At 42.1% G+C, this 14,191-nt stretch overlaps 1 protein-coding gene across 1 annotated transcript; it reads left to right on the top strand.

Annotated features, from left to right (window-relative positions):
- The first annotated feature begins 4,755 nt into the window (after window positions 1-4,755).
- Window positions 4,756-13,839, top strand: LOC146708572 (SLAM family member 7-like). Its single transcript, XM_085460607.1, has 7 exons — window positions 4,756-4,816; window positions 5,654-5,738; window positions 9,450-9,752; window positions 11,632-11,925; window positions 12,001-12,120; window positions 12,691-12,740; window positions 12,981-13,839. The coding sequence occupies exons 2-7, from the start codon at window positions 5,705-5,707 to the stop codon at window positions 13,062-13,064; spliced, it is 885 nt and encodes a 294-aa protein (XP_085316733.1). The 5' UTR covers window positions 4,756-4,816; window positions 5,654-5,704; the 3' UTR covers window positions 13,065-13,839.
- The last annotated feature ends 352 nt before the right edge of the window (window positions 13,840-14,191 follow it).

Raw genomic sequence — 14,191 nt, 5'->3', positions numbered from 1 at the left:
GTACAGACCCAGCCTGCAGAAGCCTCAAGAAGATTGAGCTCAGTTCAGTTTGATGTGCACAGCACGAGTTCACCACAGCAGCCACAGAACTGTTTCATATATGAAGTTATAGATGCTCCAACACTCACTTTCACTTTGCTAAGAATCAACAACTGAAGCCAAACTGTGACCTCAGGGAGGTTCAAATGACACGTTCAGTCCTCCTTTAGTGACCTCTGACCTCCACTCTGAGAAAAATGACCTGTCGCATCTAAAAGTTATTTTTAATTATTATTATTTTTATCTTTAGCACATGAACATTTGATTTTACACTGAAACACAGAACGACTGCAGTTTGCTGCCTCTGTGCTCCTCTGTGAGGCCTCAGGAACAACAGACTCTGATGCTTTGATTAATTATGCTGAACAAACCTCTAAATATAAAAAACTAAAATAAATCTCATCATTTAATGTTAATGAACTCTTTAATATTCATAAGAAACAGTCAAACCCTCAGTCGATGATGTGTTTGAGGAAATGTTAAATGGTTGAAAGCAGGTTTGATGTAAATGATCACGTTTCACAGCTGCTGACATGGTTGCATAATCATAACCAGCTTCATTGTGTTCTGTGGCTTCTGTGTCTGTTGGAGGCTGTGAGTCAGGCCTGTGCTTCACTTACAGACCACATTTAATCCAGCTGTGACACACCTGCTCATTTCTTCACATCACCTCCAAACAGACCTCACAGAGTCATCACACAACTGCTAAGTCGGGAAGAGCATCATAAGTTTTAAACAGTAAAAATGTAATAATAAAGTAAATTAAGACCAAGTTTGTGAGCACTTTCTGCACCAGCTGGCCTTCTCTCACTGAACACAAGGGGGCGCACTGTGAGTTCATAGAGCAGGGTCGGAGGGCCGGTGTCCTGCAGGTTTAGATGTGTCCTTGATCCAACACAGCTTATTCAAATGTCCTCCTCAACATGTCGTGAAGTTCTCCAGAGGCCTGGTGATGAGCTAATCATGTGACTCAGGTGTGTTGACCCAGGGTGAGATCTGCAGGACACCGACCCTCGAGGCCTGGAGGTCCCACCGCGTCACAGAGGCAGTGATGAGGAGTTTGAACTGTGGACAAAAGTGTGAAATTAAAGGTGTGAGTTAAAACCACTGAAATAAATCAGTTTGGTGATGATGATGATCTTTCAACTCATGTACTGATTCAAGGTTCAAGGTTCTTTATTTGTCACATGCATAGTTATACAAGTATAACACACAGTGAAATGTAGCCTGACACGCTCCTCGACATGTGCAAAAATGATGGGGGGGGGGTTAGAGGAAGAACATCATATATATCTACATATAGTATATACACTGGGTGAATGTGCAGTAGTAGCAGCAAGCAGGTGAATTCTGTACATTAATATGAATAAACATCTGACTATTTTACAGGATAGACAATATAAGCATATTTAAAATTAAAGGAATTGAAATGTACATTGTGCCTTGGTTTAGAGTGTCTTACTCACTTCTTTTTTTATATATCCCAGCCTCTGGAATCTCCCTTCACCCGTCTGACTCACCTGTCTGCATTGCATCCTGCTCTAACAGGTGCTGTCAGTTTATAAGATAAGATAAACGTCTATCAGTCCCACGAGTGGGAAAGCTGCTTGGTCAGGCAGGATGAAGGACCCAAAATGCAGGACTCAGAAACAGGAAGTTAAACTTAAAGTGCCGCTTTTATTGTTGGAGAAACTCTGCCTGAATACAAGGAAACAAAACAAGAAACTCTAAACCAGGGGTGTCCAACTCCAGGCCTCGAGGGCCGGTGTCCTGCAGATCTCACCCTGGGTCAACACACCTGAGTCACATGATTAGCTCATCACCAGGCCTCTGGAGAACTTCACGACATGTTGAGGAGGATATTTGAATAAGCTGTGTTGGATCAAGGACACATCTGCAGGACACCGGCCCTCCAACCCTGCTCTATGAACTCACAGTGCGCCCCCTTGTGTTCAGTGAGAGAAGGCCAGCTGGTGCAGAAAGTGCTCACAAACTTGGTCTTAATTTATTTTATTATTACATTTTTACTATTTAAAACTTATGATGCTCTTCCCGACTTAGCAGTTGTGTGATGACTCTGTGAGGTCTGTTTGGAGGTGATGTGAAGAAATGAGCAGGTGTGTCACAGCTGGATTAAATGTGGTCTGTAAGTGAAGCACAGGCCTGACTCACAGCCTCCAACAGACACAGAAGCCACAGAACACAATGAAGCTGGTTATGATTATGCAACCATGTCAGCAGCTGTGAAACGTGATCATTTACATCAAACCTGCTTTCAACCATTTAACATTTCCTCAAACACATCATCGACTGAGGGTTTGACTGTTTCTTATGAATATTAAAGAGTTCATTAACATTAAATGATGAGATTTATTTTAGTTTTTTATATTTAGAGGTTTGTTCAGCATAATTAATCAAAGCATCAGAGTCTGTTGTTCCTGAGGCCTCACAGAGGAGCACAGAGGCAGCAAACTGCAGTCGTTCTGTGTTTCAGTGTAAAATCAAATGTTCATGTGCTAAAGATAAAAATAATAATAATTAAAAATAACTTTTAGATGCGACAGGTCATTTTTCTCAGAGTGGAGGTCAGAGGTCACTAAAGGAGGACTGAACGTGTCATTTGAACCTCCCTGAGGTCACAGTTTGGCTTCAGTTGATTCTTAGCAAAGTGAAAGTGAGTGTTGGAGCATCTATAACTTCATATATGAAACAGTTCTGTGGCTGCTGTGGTGAACTCGTGCTGTGCACATCAAACTGAACTGAGCTCAATCTTCTTGAGGCTTCTGCAGGCTGGGTCTGTACCAACGTCACGAGTCAGAGAGTAATCAGAGTAAAGTATAATACTCAAGGAATAATTATATGGGCGTATAAAGTTTTCTTTATTTGAGTTCAGAAAGATGACACAGTCTCAGCTTTAGTTTAAAAATGCTGAAGAATTTAAAAGTGTTTAAATATTAATGTAATGATGAGTTTTTGTTGACGTCCTCTGCAGGACTTTGCAGTGAACACAGGGGGCGCCTGTGAGCCCAGTGATGAGCTCTCTGTGCTCAGGCTTCAGCTTCACATGTTTGAACTGTGGACAAAGGTGTGAAAACAAAGTGATGAAGTTTAAACCATGAGAATAAATCTCGGTGATGGTTTCACTGTGAGGGTCGTCCTGGCCTGCAGTCAGGACCTGAAATTAAACTCAAACGTTTGTTTTGCTGCTCTCCTGTCGTGTGACCTCGCAGGTCAAACCCAGAGTTAGTTTAACGAGTTCATAACCAGCTTCGTGTGACCATTTATCTCCTACGTGACTCCAGATAACGTGCAGGTCTCAGAGCTAGCACAGCGCCACCTGCCCACTGACTCCGCCCCTCACAGAGTTCCTCATATTTTTGTTCTTTACGGTTTGGTCCCGTTTCTGTTTGCACATTTACAGTTTTCCTCCTGCTCTCTGTCTGTTAGTGGAGCTGTGGGCTCATTCTTCAGGCCCTTGCGTGCTCGACACGAGTGTAAATATGATGCTAACGATGTTCTGTGAGCTGACACAGGAACAGGAGCTGAGCAGCATCTGCAGACATTTATATCACAAACACCTCCAAGTACAGCAGCTTTCATTCTGAAGGAGTTTGCAGTTATTCCTCCATGAATGTGTCTCTGAGTGCTGCCAGCATGTTACCCTGTTAGTGTGACAGTGATCAGTAAAAGTCTCAGGTGGTGTTTGAAGCCTCTCACAGCTCAGACACACAGAGCTGTGAGAAGCTTCTGTGGTCGTTTCTGTAGAAATGAGAGCTGAGAGCTCACGACGTCTCTGCTGCCACATGTCAGACTGTGGTCGACCCCACTGACCTGAGACTGTGGACAGTGTGCACTCTGAACCACACTGTGGAGCTGTCACAGAACAGGAAGCACACGTGGTTTCCTCAGCAGGAAACAGGTCATCATGCTGCAGCAGCAAGACGGACAATCTACTAGTAGTTACAGCAGTATTCATTGCAGTATTAATGCAGTATTAATGCAGTATTCATTGCAGTATTAATGCAGTATTAATGCAGTATTCATTGCAGTATTAATGCAGTATTCATTGCGGTTTTAATGCAGTATTCATTGCAGTATTAATGCAGTATTCATTGCAGCATTAATGCAGTATTCATTGCAGTATTCATTGCAGTATTAATGCAGTATTCATTGCAGTATTAATGCAGTATTCATTGCAGTATTAATGCAGTATTCATTGCAGTATTAATGCAGTATTAATGCAGTATTCATTGCAGTATTAATGCAGTATTCATTGCAGTATTCATTGCAGTATTAATGCAGTATTCATTGCAGTATTCATTGCAGTATTAATGCAGTATTCATTGCAGTATTCATTGCAGTATTCATTGCAGTATCAATGTAGTATTCATTGCAGTATTAATGCAGTATTCATTGCAGTATTCATTGCAGTATCCACAGCAGTGCTGCATGTTTGTGGGAGAGAAATGTGATGATCTGTGACGGCAGCATCAGGACCGGACGAGTTCAACGTAACTGTGACTGCATCAGACTCTCCCTGCAGTACTTACATGTACTTGTACACGAGTAAAAATAGATGGTGTGGGAGGTTTTGCACTGTGCTTGTGTTGTTCGTAGCTGTGTTGTGGACAGAGACCTCCAACAGAAGCAGGCTCGGGGAGGGGCGGGGCCACCTGCTGACACCTGATGGGGGGAAGAGAAGGAGAGCAGAGACGAGGCAACGTTAATGACATGCAACACACGGGGAGTGAAAAGAAGGCAACATAACCAAAGGAAGGTCGAAGGTCACCTGGTCCAGCCCTAACTATATGCTTTAGCAAAAAGGAAAGTTTGAAGCCTGATCTTGAAAGTAGAGATAGTGTCTGTCTCCTGAATCCAAACTGGAAGCTGGTTCCACAGAAGAGGGGCCTGAAAACTGAAGGCTCTGCCTCCCATTCTACTTTAAATACTCTAGGAACAACAAGTAGGCCTGCAGAGCGAGAGCGGAGCGCTCTAATAGGGTGATATGGTACCATCCAATCAAGGCTGGCCCGCTCTCCTGAGAAGCAACGAGCAGAAGTCAGCCAGCAGTAACCACAGTCGTACAGCAGCCTCTGTGCAGTCTGTAGGCTAAAGACAAAACGTCCATTAGTCCTTGTTCCCCCTCTGACACAGGAAGATACAGGCCAATGCTGACCAGACCAGACAAACTTCACCAGAAGCTGCTGCACCTCTTCCAGATGACCAGGTGGTGGCACTAAAACAGTAAGTGTGTGCATAAGATGAAGCAGCTAAATATCTACTATATCTAGATACCAACGAGACATCCGCTCTCTAAGCTGGCTGACAAACCCCTGCTCTTTCAGAGAATAACAACCGCTCTATTCATCCACCTGCTCTCCTACAGCCAACGGCACCTGCTCGAGGGTGGTGCTCGGCTGCAGCTCCACCCTGACTCCATGCTTCAAAGACAGCGTCCCCCAAAAACACAACAAACTAACAATCACAGACAGCTCTGAAACGATCACACAACAAACACAGTGAGAAAACTGAAAAAGCATTTAATGAAAAACTCACACCCACCAAACTCCCAGCATGCAGTGCGAGCGAGAGAGATAAACAGAGAGAGAGAGAGGCTATTTTGGCTTCTTCGTGTAAAAACCCTCCACAGTAACAGGAAGTCACGATGCCTCAGATGAGCTTTATTCTCGTGTTTTTAGGTAAGTTCGAGCTTCTTCGTTGTTGTTCAGGCTCCTAAAATCATTCTTCTGTGTATCAGTGACACAAACAGGTGTTTGGCTCATTCTTAGAGCGATGCAGCTTTTACCTGTGAACAAACTGTTCAGTCAGAAACGTGTTTGTTGAACAAACAGCTGACAGACCAACAGAAGCAGCTTCACTGCATCTGTCAGCAGATGTTTGGTCTGCCAGATGTGGAGGATGAAGTTTGTCTTTGGATCCTTCCAGGCTTCATAACAAGAAATCAGCTTCATGACAAAGTTTGAAGAACAGTGTGATCATAATGATCTCACAGACATCACATTATCATGATATGAAGGAAGGTTGGAGATCAGCCTATAATTAGCTAAGACTGCTGGGTCTAGAGATGCTTTTTGAGTAAAGGTGTAACTACAGCCAGCTTGAAGGCCTGTGGTACATAGCCAATCATTAGAGATAGGTTGATCATATTTAAGATCGAAGCATTAATTAATGGCAGGACTTCTTTGAGCAGTTTTGTAGGAATGGGGTCTAAAAGACACGTTGATGGTTTGGAGGAAGTAATTATTGAAGTTACCTCAGAAAGACCGCTGGTGTCACAGGCTGGGACTCTGACTCTGAGTTTATTTTTGTGTTCGTCTAATCTTAGATTTGTGATTATAGTTCATGTGTTATTCTTGTTTAGCTTCAGTTGAGCTTAAAGGCAGCCATTATTCCTCATTGTTTCCATGGTTTCTATGTTTGTCCAGTTTTAGACTTCATAGTGACCCTTCATGTTTCATAATCAGTGTTCATCGTTTTCTTAGTTGATCTCAGACTGTTGCTTTATTTTTGTAAGTTCAAGCTTCAGCCACAAATAAAGACTTTTGTTAAGTTTATTCTGTCTTCTCATCAGCGTCTAGATTTGGGTGCTCCACTCTTTCTCTACTCGCTCTGCCTCCAACAGACCGTGAGAAAAAGAGTCTAACTTAACATCAATGGTACTAAGAGTAGCTGTAGATAATGTTACATCTGTGGGATGATTATTGGTCATTTTTTCTCTAACGGTTAAAAGTTTATTTGTGAAGAAGTTCATGAAGTCATTACTAGTTAACGTTAAAGGGATGGTTGGCTCACAGAGCTCTGACTGTTTGTCAGCCTGGCTACAGAGCTGAAGAGAAACCTGGGGTTGTTCTTATTTTCTTCAATCAGTGATGAATAGTAAGATGTTCTGGCTTTGTGGAGGGCTTTCTTATAAAGCAGCAAACTATTTCTCCAGGCTAAATGATGATCCTCTAGATTTGTGACACGCCATTTCCTCTCCAGATTACGAGTCGTCTGCTTTAGGCTACGTGTTTGAGAATTTACAGGGTGGCTCTAGCTCAGGCGGTAGAGCAGGTCCTCTACTGATTGGAAGGTTGGTGGTTCGATTCCTGGCTCCCCTAGTCTGTATGCCAAATATCCTTGGGCAGGACAGTAACCCCTTTATTATTTGCAGATGACACAAATATTTTTTGTTCTAGTGGGAATCTAAAGGAGCTGCTGGATACAATTACTTCAGAAATGTGCAAAATTAAAAAAATGGTTTAACAGGAACAAACTATCGCTAAATCTAAGTAAAACTAAAATAGTCTTATTTAGGAATTCCCTTAGAAATGCAAGTGCGAATTCATATAGATGGTGTGGAAATTGAAAGAGTACTTGAACATAAGTTTCTTGGTCTGATTATAGGAAAAAAATATTACTGGAAGTCACATATAAATCATATAGATAACAAAATTGGAAGAAGTGTTTCAATCTTGAGTAAAGTCAAACACATTCTCTATTGTTCCCTGATTGCACCGTATTTGAATTACTGTGCAGAGGTTTGGGGCAATACTTACAAACGTCTGCTATCATCAATCTTTATATTACAAAAAAGGGCCATAAGGATAATCCATGAAACTGGTTACAGAGATCATACAAATCCACTATTCTTAAAATCAAAAATTCTAAAATTCACAGATCTGGTTCATTTTCTCACTGCATAAATTATGTATAAAGCAATAAATAACCTGCTTCCTGACAATATTCTAAAACTGTTTTCTAAAAGAGAACGGGGATACAATTTGAGGGGGGAATTAAATTTAAAACATCCTCGTATCCGTACAACATTAAAAGGTTTTTGCATCTCTGTGTGTGGAGTGAAGCTGTGGAACAGACTAAGTAAAGATATGAAGCAAAGTCCAAGCATGGCGCAGTTTAAACAGCAGTTTAAGGATATGGTTTTTGCAGGGTACAAGGACGAGGTAGAAATTTGACAGGGTGTCCTTGTCCAATATTTTCATGTGTGTGTGGGTGCACGTGTATTTTGGGTGTATATATCTGTAGGTTGTGTATCCTTTGAGGTGTAACTGGGGTTAGTGAAAATGTGTATATGTGTGTATGTGTATTATGTATAACATATATGTATATATATATAAAAAAAATGAATAATAAAAAAAACACATGGCATATAATGTAATTGTAAGGAGGATTTCTGTATTCTGTTGATTACTAGATAGTGGAAAAGGGGGTGGGATTAAATAAGCTTATGCTTCTTCCTGCTCCTTTTTGAACATGAACGTTATTTGTAGTTGTGGTTGCTCATTTTCCTTTTGTTTTGCTTTGTTTGTTTGTCTCTTTTAATTCTATGTTGTTGTACTTTTTCAATATGTTCAAAATAAAGATTCAATCAATCAATCAATCAATCAATCAATCAACCCCAAATCCTTCCTTTGCTGTTGTTTGTAGTTTAGTTCAGGCAGTTAAAGTCTCGCTTGTTGTTCACCACCTGCCTGCATCGTCTGCTGTTGGGTCCACACTCTCTCTTCTCCAAACCGTCGGCTCCACAGACGTGACCACAGCTCACAGTCATCATCGTTTTTACTGTGAACGTCCTCGAGCTGGTTGTTCACAGATGTTAGTTTGATTTGACGTTAGATAACTTCTGTTTTCTTCAAGTCTATTTTTTCTTTCTACTTACGATTTGTCCATTGTTTTGTTTCACTATTGTAAACCTCAGATATCAAACTTACTGCACATGTTTGGCCGTCGATCCTTTCAAACAGGTTTTTCTTTCTTCGTGCTTTAATTTGAAACTTGGACTAAATGTTGAAGAAACTCTGAGGTTTGTTGAATAAAATCATGTTGAATCTCTGTTGTATTAAACTGAGATATTTCACTGTTTCATGAGATCACTTTGTGTTTGATGGCAGCAGATCTCAGGTCAGTGACATGATCGGGTACAAAGAGTCTTCGAGAGGCCGAGTTTCTCAGAAACAAACAAGTTGATCAGTCTGCACGTCTGCAGAGGAAGCATGACCCCGTCCAGCGTTTACAGACGTGTTGCTGCCATCAGATTACAAATGAGCTCTCTCAGTTTAAACATGTGAAATGTTTTCTATCTTCTATTGTGAATAAAATGTGGCTTCATGACATTTGAACATTATTCGACACCAACGACCTTTTTGCAGCTGTAAATGTTTAGTTTGTCACAACCAGATCAAAAAGTAAGAAGTTGTTGTGATTGGTGTAAAATGTGTGAGGCTGAGTTCCTCCTGTCACTGATGCAGCTCACATGTATCAGCTTCACCCTCCTCGTGCTTCATGTTGCCTGGATTTGATCCTCACTTACTTTCTGTGGCTCTTTGTAAGATCTCTGATCACTTTCATTAAAGTTCTCACTGACTGTTGGATCTCTTCATATTTTACAGTGATGAGATTTTCTGCTTCTGAGGAAGTGAAGAAGAACCTGACGGGCACTGTGGGAGGAAACATCACTCTACCTGACTCTGTGCTGGAGAGAGGATTTCTGTTATATGGAAGAAAGATTATTGCTGATGTGATTAAGGGGGAATTTGACATATCAGAGGACATTTACATGAACAGACTTCAGTGGGACAGAAACTCTGGACTCTTTACACTCACAGAGCTGCAGAGGGACGACTCAGGGATTTATACTGTCGACTCTAAAACAGGAAAAGGTTTCACATCATCATATGAGCTCACAGTGTACGGTAAGTCTCACATTTACTCTGGTATATTTTTGTGCAACATCCCAGCTCCATATGTGACCTCAGTCTGTATGTTCCTCATTAGTTTGGTCATATCATCACTTCCGAATAAAAACAGCTTTTTGTTCTTATAATCCCACAAATGTCTGGTGTGAAAGGAATAATCAGCTTTGACTTCAGTGTTTTCACCAACATTACTGATGTGTACAAAGTGAATGAAAGAACAGGACAAAGCAGAAACTTTAAACACTGTTCTTAGAAAATCCTGCAGAACAACTGAAATTAACACATTTTTATTTAACAGCTTTTTTAAACCAAAACACAAAACTTCCTGTTTACTTGAACATGTTTCCCATTTCATGGTCACGTTAATCCACAGAGAAGTAACACAAAGCCTCATTGGCCATGTTCCCACTAGTGCCTAACTATCGCCCAATCACAGCTCAGCACAGCACCCTGTGAGTTTCTAAGGTATTGAACTTCTTTATGAAGCATTAACAGTTACTTCTTACAGTCAAACATGTATATGTGAACAGCCCAGCTGCCACCTGTCAGTCTTGTGTGGCCTACAGTGTTACACTGCCTAACAAGCAGAACAGACACTTTTATTTTGACGGGTTTGTTGTTGATGGTGACTTCCTGTGGCTGCTGCTGTGAGAGGAACACATTACAAAACACGAGCTGTGGTTTCCATCATGAAGCAACACATTGTGCTGTAATGTTTGTGTCTGACTACAAAGCTGCTGTCTGTGTCGTAGAAAACCAACGACAGTCATGTAGTTACGGGAACCCACACACAGAATCATGTCTTTGTGTTTCCTGCTGTGAGTCTGTGGAACAGGAAACCTTAAACATGTCCAAATAAATGGATCAGACTGATGGAGCTCAGCACTGAAGCTGAAGATGCTGCTGCTCAATGACCTGCCTGAGCTGAAGGAAACCACGCTGGCATCTTTAGATCCTCACAAACTCCCAACATCCTGTTTCATAAACCTGTGAAAACTATCAACCTCCTTAAGTCTGACTCAGGCTGTTTGTCCTCAGCAGCTCCTGAAGTTTCATATCAGTGATGGTGTCGTTCAGCTTCATCGTACAGCTGAGACTTCTTCATGAAAGTGATTTGTCAGAAACATCAAAGTCACCTTTACAGCTCCATCACTTTGAGATGAGCTCAAACAAACATGCTGAGCTGTAGCTGCATGTTTGTTTGCAGTTCAGTCACTTCCTGAGAAAAATGCACGACTTCATATCTGTGCAGAGACGTGAAGGTTGAATTAAACATTTATAGCCTGGATTTTAAATCCTGATTTATAATAACATTATAAATAATTACTACTTCTTTGGTGATGCTCTGATGGCTCCTCCAGTTCAATAGATTCCCTGTCCTGTGTCTTCTTCACATGAAATTTGGATTTTTATCATCTTTTCACATCAGAATCAAAGTGAAACTAGACGAATGTGGACAAAGCATCATGGATGAGCTGTGGTGCACAGCAGGAGCCTCAGGAGTTTAACCTGTTTAGAGCTTTTTGTTGTTGTTAATGGGCTTTTTTCTTCCTTTCATGAGGATTTGAATCAGAGCGTTGGTTTCTTCTGTGTCCTCTTCAGCACCTTCTGCTGATAGTGATGCTAGTTTGACAGGAAACCTGAGAAATCCCTCATAAACCTTTATGATGAGATTCAAATGGATATAATGGAGGTTTGGCAGTCTGCTGTCTCTGCTGTGTTTGAGATGAGCAGTTTCAAATTAATGTTCACTGACTGCATTAAAGCAGCAATAACCAGAGCTCTGCTGTCCTGATGATGTTCACTAACAAAAAGCTGAAAGTTAAAAACATTTTTCTGATGTTTATTTTTGTTCTCCATCACTTTTCACCTCCAGATCCTGTACCAACACCTAACGTGACAAAGCTGAACTCCAGCTCTGAGAGCTGCTCCTTACTGTGTCGGGTGGACAGAGAGACCACACTGCTGTGGTTTAAAGACGAGCAGATGCTGAACCAGAGCAGCTCTGCGCTCTCTCTGCCTCTCACTGTGCACAAACAGGACTTCAGCTCCTCTTACAGATGTGTGGCTGCAAACCCTGCAGAGGAGAAAACTCTTCCTGTCCGTGTGAGAACCACCTGTGGAGACACAGACGACAACGACACCAACAGCTCGAATAAACCAAGAAACTGTGAGATTATTTCCAACTGTCATTTTAAACATGTTGTTCACTGTGTTTGCTGACGTCTGATTTCCTGTTTGACAGATAACATCCTCATTATAATCTTCTGTGTCCTGAGTGCTACCCTCATCATCATCATCATCATCATGAAGAGGAAGCATCCTGTCCAAGACAAGTTTAAACTCCTACAAGCTGCAGGCAGAGGTTTGTGTTCTTGAATATTTCTTTTCATATTTGTAATCTTGTTCTGAGACGTGAAGATCAAAGTGTAAAACATGTTTATGGAGGAAGTGCAGCAACAACCCCCCCATGACCAAACCACCAAACCAAAGCGGTCCTCCAGCACAGAAACAGCTGTGAGCAGACACATGACAGATTATTAGTTACTACAAATGTAAGAAGTAATCCGAGTATTTTCACTGGACCGACTCAGGTCCACCTGGTTCTGACAGACGCAACAACTGAGCCAAAAATCCTTTGAAGCTGAAAGTGTGAAAGTGCTGCAGGTGAGAGTCACCTGTCTGCTGCTTGGAGGTCATTTCCTGTCACATGTTCCAGCTGATCCAGCTGTGATGAGCCGGCTGTCTTTAAACAAGCTGCAACAAGAGACACACACAGCTGTTTTCTACATTTACTCAGCTCCAACATTCACCAACTGTAACTGATTACAGCAGTAACTAGTTACTCCTGACGCTGCAGAGTATCATGCAGACGTGGACAGAGTAGGTGTCACATGTCTAACCTGAAGCTTCCATGAACTTTGTGTTTTCACAGCTCCTGTGGATGAAGTGCTCCTTTACACTGGCACAGCTGACAGCAGACAGGTGGGTACCTGCTCACACCGTCAGCTCAGAGTCCATGCAGCTCAGTGGAAGCTGACTACATGCAGACACACAACAAACACATGAAACACTAAAGTCAGGAGTGTGTTGGAGTCACAGTTCTTCTGCTGGAACATGAACTTCCACACAGATCACATTCTCCCTCTGGCTGCTCTCCACCAGCAGAAGCAGCTGTCTCCATGTTTCACTGCGTTGCTTATTCCCGTGTTTCTCCTTCTCCAGGGTGGGATTTTAGCGGCTGTATCAGGAACCAGTGATGGCTCCAGTCTGACAGCAGTGTCTTACAAACTGGTGCTCGTCACATGAGAGGTGTGACTGGCTGGAACGTCCGAGGAAAGCTGGACTCTGGAAAGCAGTTTTCCTTTGGTGCTGATGATTTGGATTGATTATGAATAAAGTGTATTTTTACAGTGTGAATGTGCCACAGAAGAGTTTCCATCTACGTCATCATGACCTCTGACCTGCTCCTCTGACACTGATCATAAAAGACTGTATCCAGACAATGGACAGAGGACGCAGCTGTACGTCATGTTTACCTGTCAAATCATTCAAATGATGCAACAAAGCAAAGACTTCCCTCTCTGTCACCTACCTGCTGCCTTGACTCCTCTCTCCTCGCGTCTCTTCCTCGCCTCCTCTCTTTGCATCCTCAGAGGGAGGGTCTAGGACAAGGGGAGAGGAGGTGAGGGAAGGAAACTTTGGAAGGTCTGTGTGTGAGGAGGAGCAGCTGGGCTTGGAAGAAAGGAGCAGAGACTGAATCACATTTGATTCTGATCAATATTCCTTCAAAGGTTTATTTGTGATGTGAGTGCATGTAGATCTCCAGGACGAGCCTTACTGCTGCTCTGAGGACTGAAAGCTTCACTGAGCTCTGATTTATTTCTCTGCTTTTAATTCACACCTTTAACTTCACACTTTTGTCCACAGTTCAAACTCCAGCAGCTCACAGAGCTCATCACTGCCTCCGTCAGCTCACAGGGCGCCCCCTTGTGGTCACTGACAAGCTGTTCACAAATTAGATTTGATGTCATTTATTCTCATCTTCCCGACTGTTGCTGCAAATACATGAAATAAATAACAGAAGCTTTGTGAGTGTTTCTCTTCCTACTCTTTGACTTCCAAACCACAAACAGGAAACATCCACACACATCCTCAGCTCCACGTGGATAAAATGACCATAGCAAAGAGCTAACGGTTCACACACTGCAGAGCTGCTTAGTGACGTTTGGAGCACAGTTGCTGTCAATGTTAATGAACATGCCCACTCATCTTAGTGATCTCAGTCAATGAAGCTCTGTGATGTTTTATTTTTTAAATACATTTTTAAATTAAATTCACTAAATCATAACAACAGTTTATTATGAAGTAAATGTAAAGAGAGAGCACATCAATGCAATGACCACACAGCACCACCAGGGGGCAGAAGCGTCTCA

Source organism: Copadichromis virginalis, linkage group LG6, assembly GCF_057382275.1.
Source record: "Copadichromis virginalis isolate Kocher_CV1m ecotype Utaka linkage group LG6, C_Virginalis_male_GT1.1, whole genome shotgun sequence".
NCBI lineage: Eukaryota > Metazoa > Chordata > Actinopteri > Cichliformes > Cichlidae > Copadichromis > Copadichromis virginalis.
Note: the sequence above shows the minus strand (reverse complement) of the source record. Positions and strands in the feature narration are given on the sequence as shown.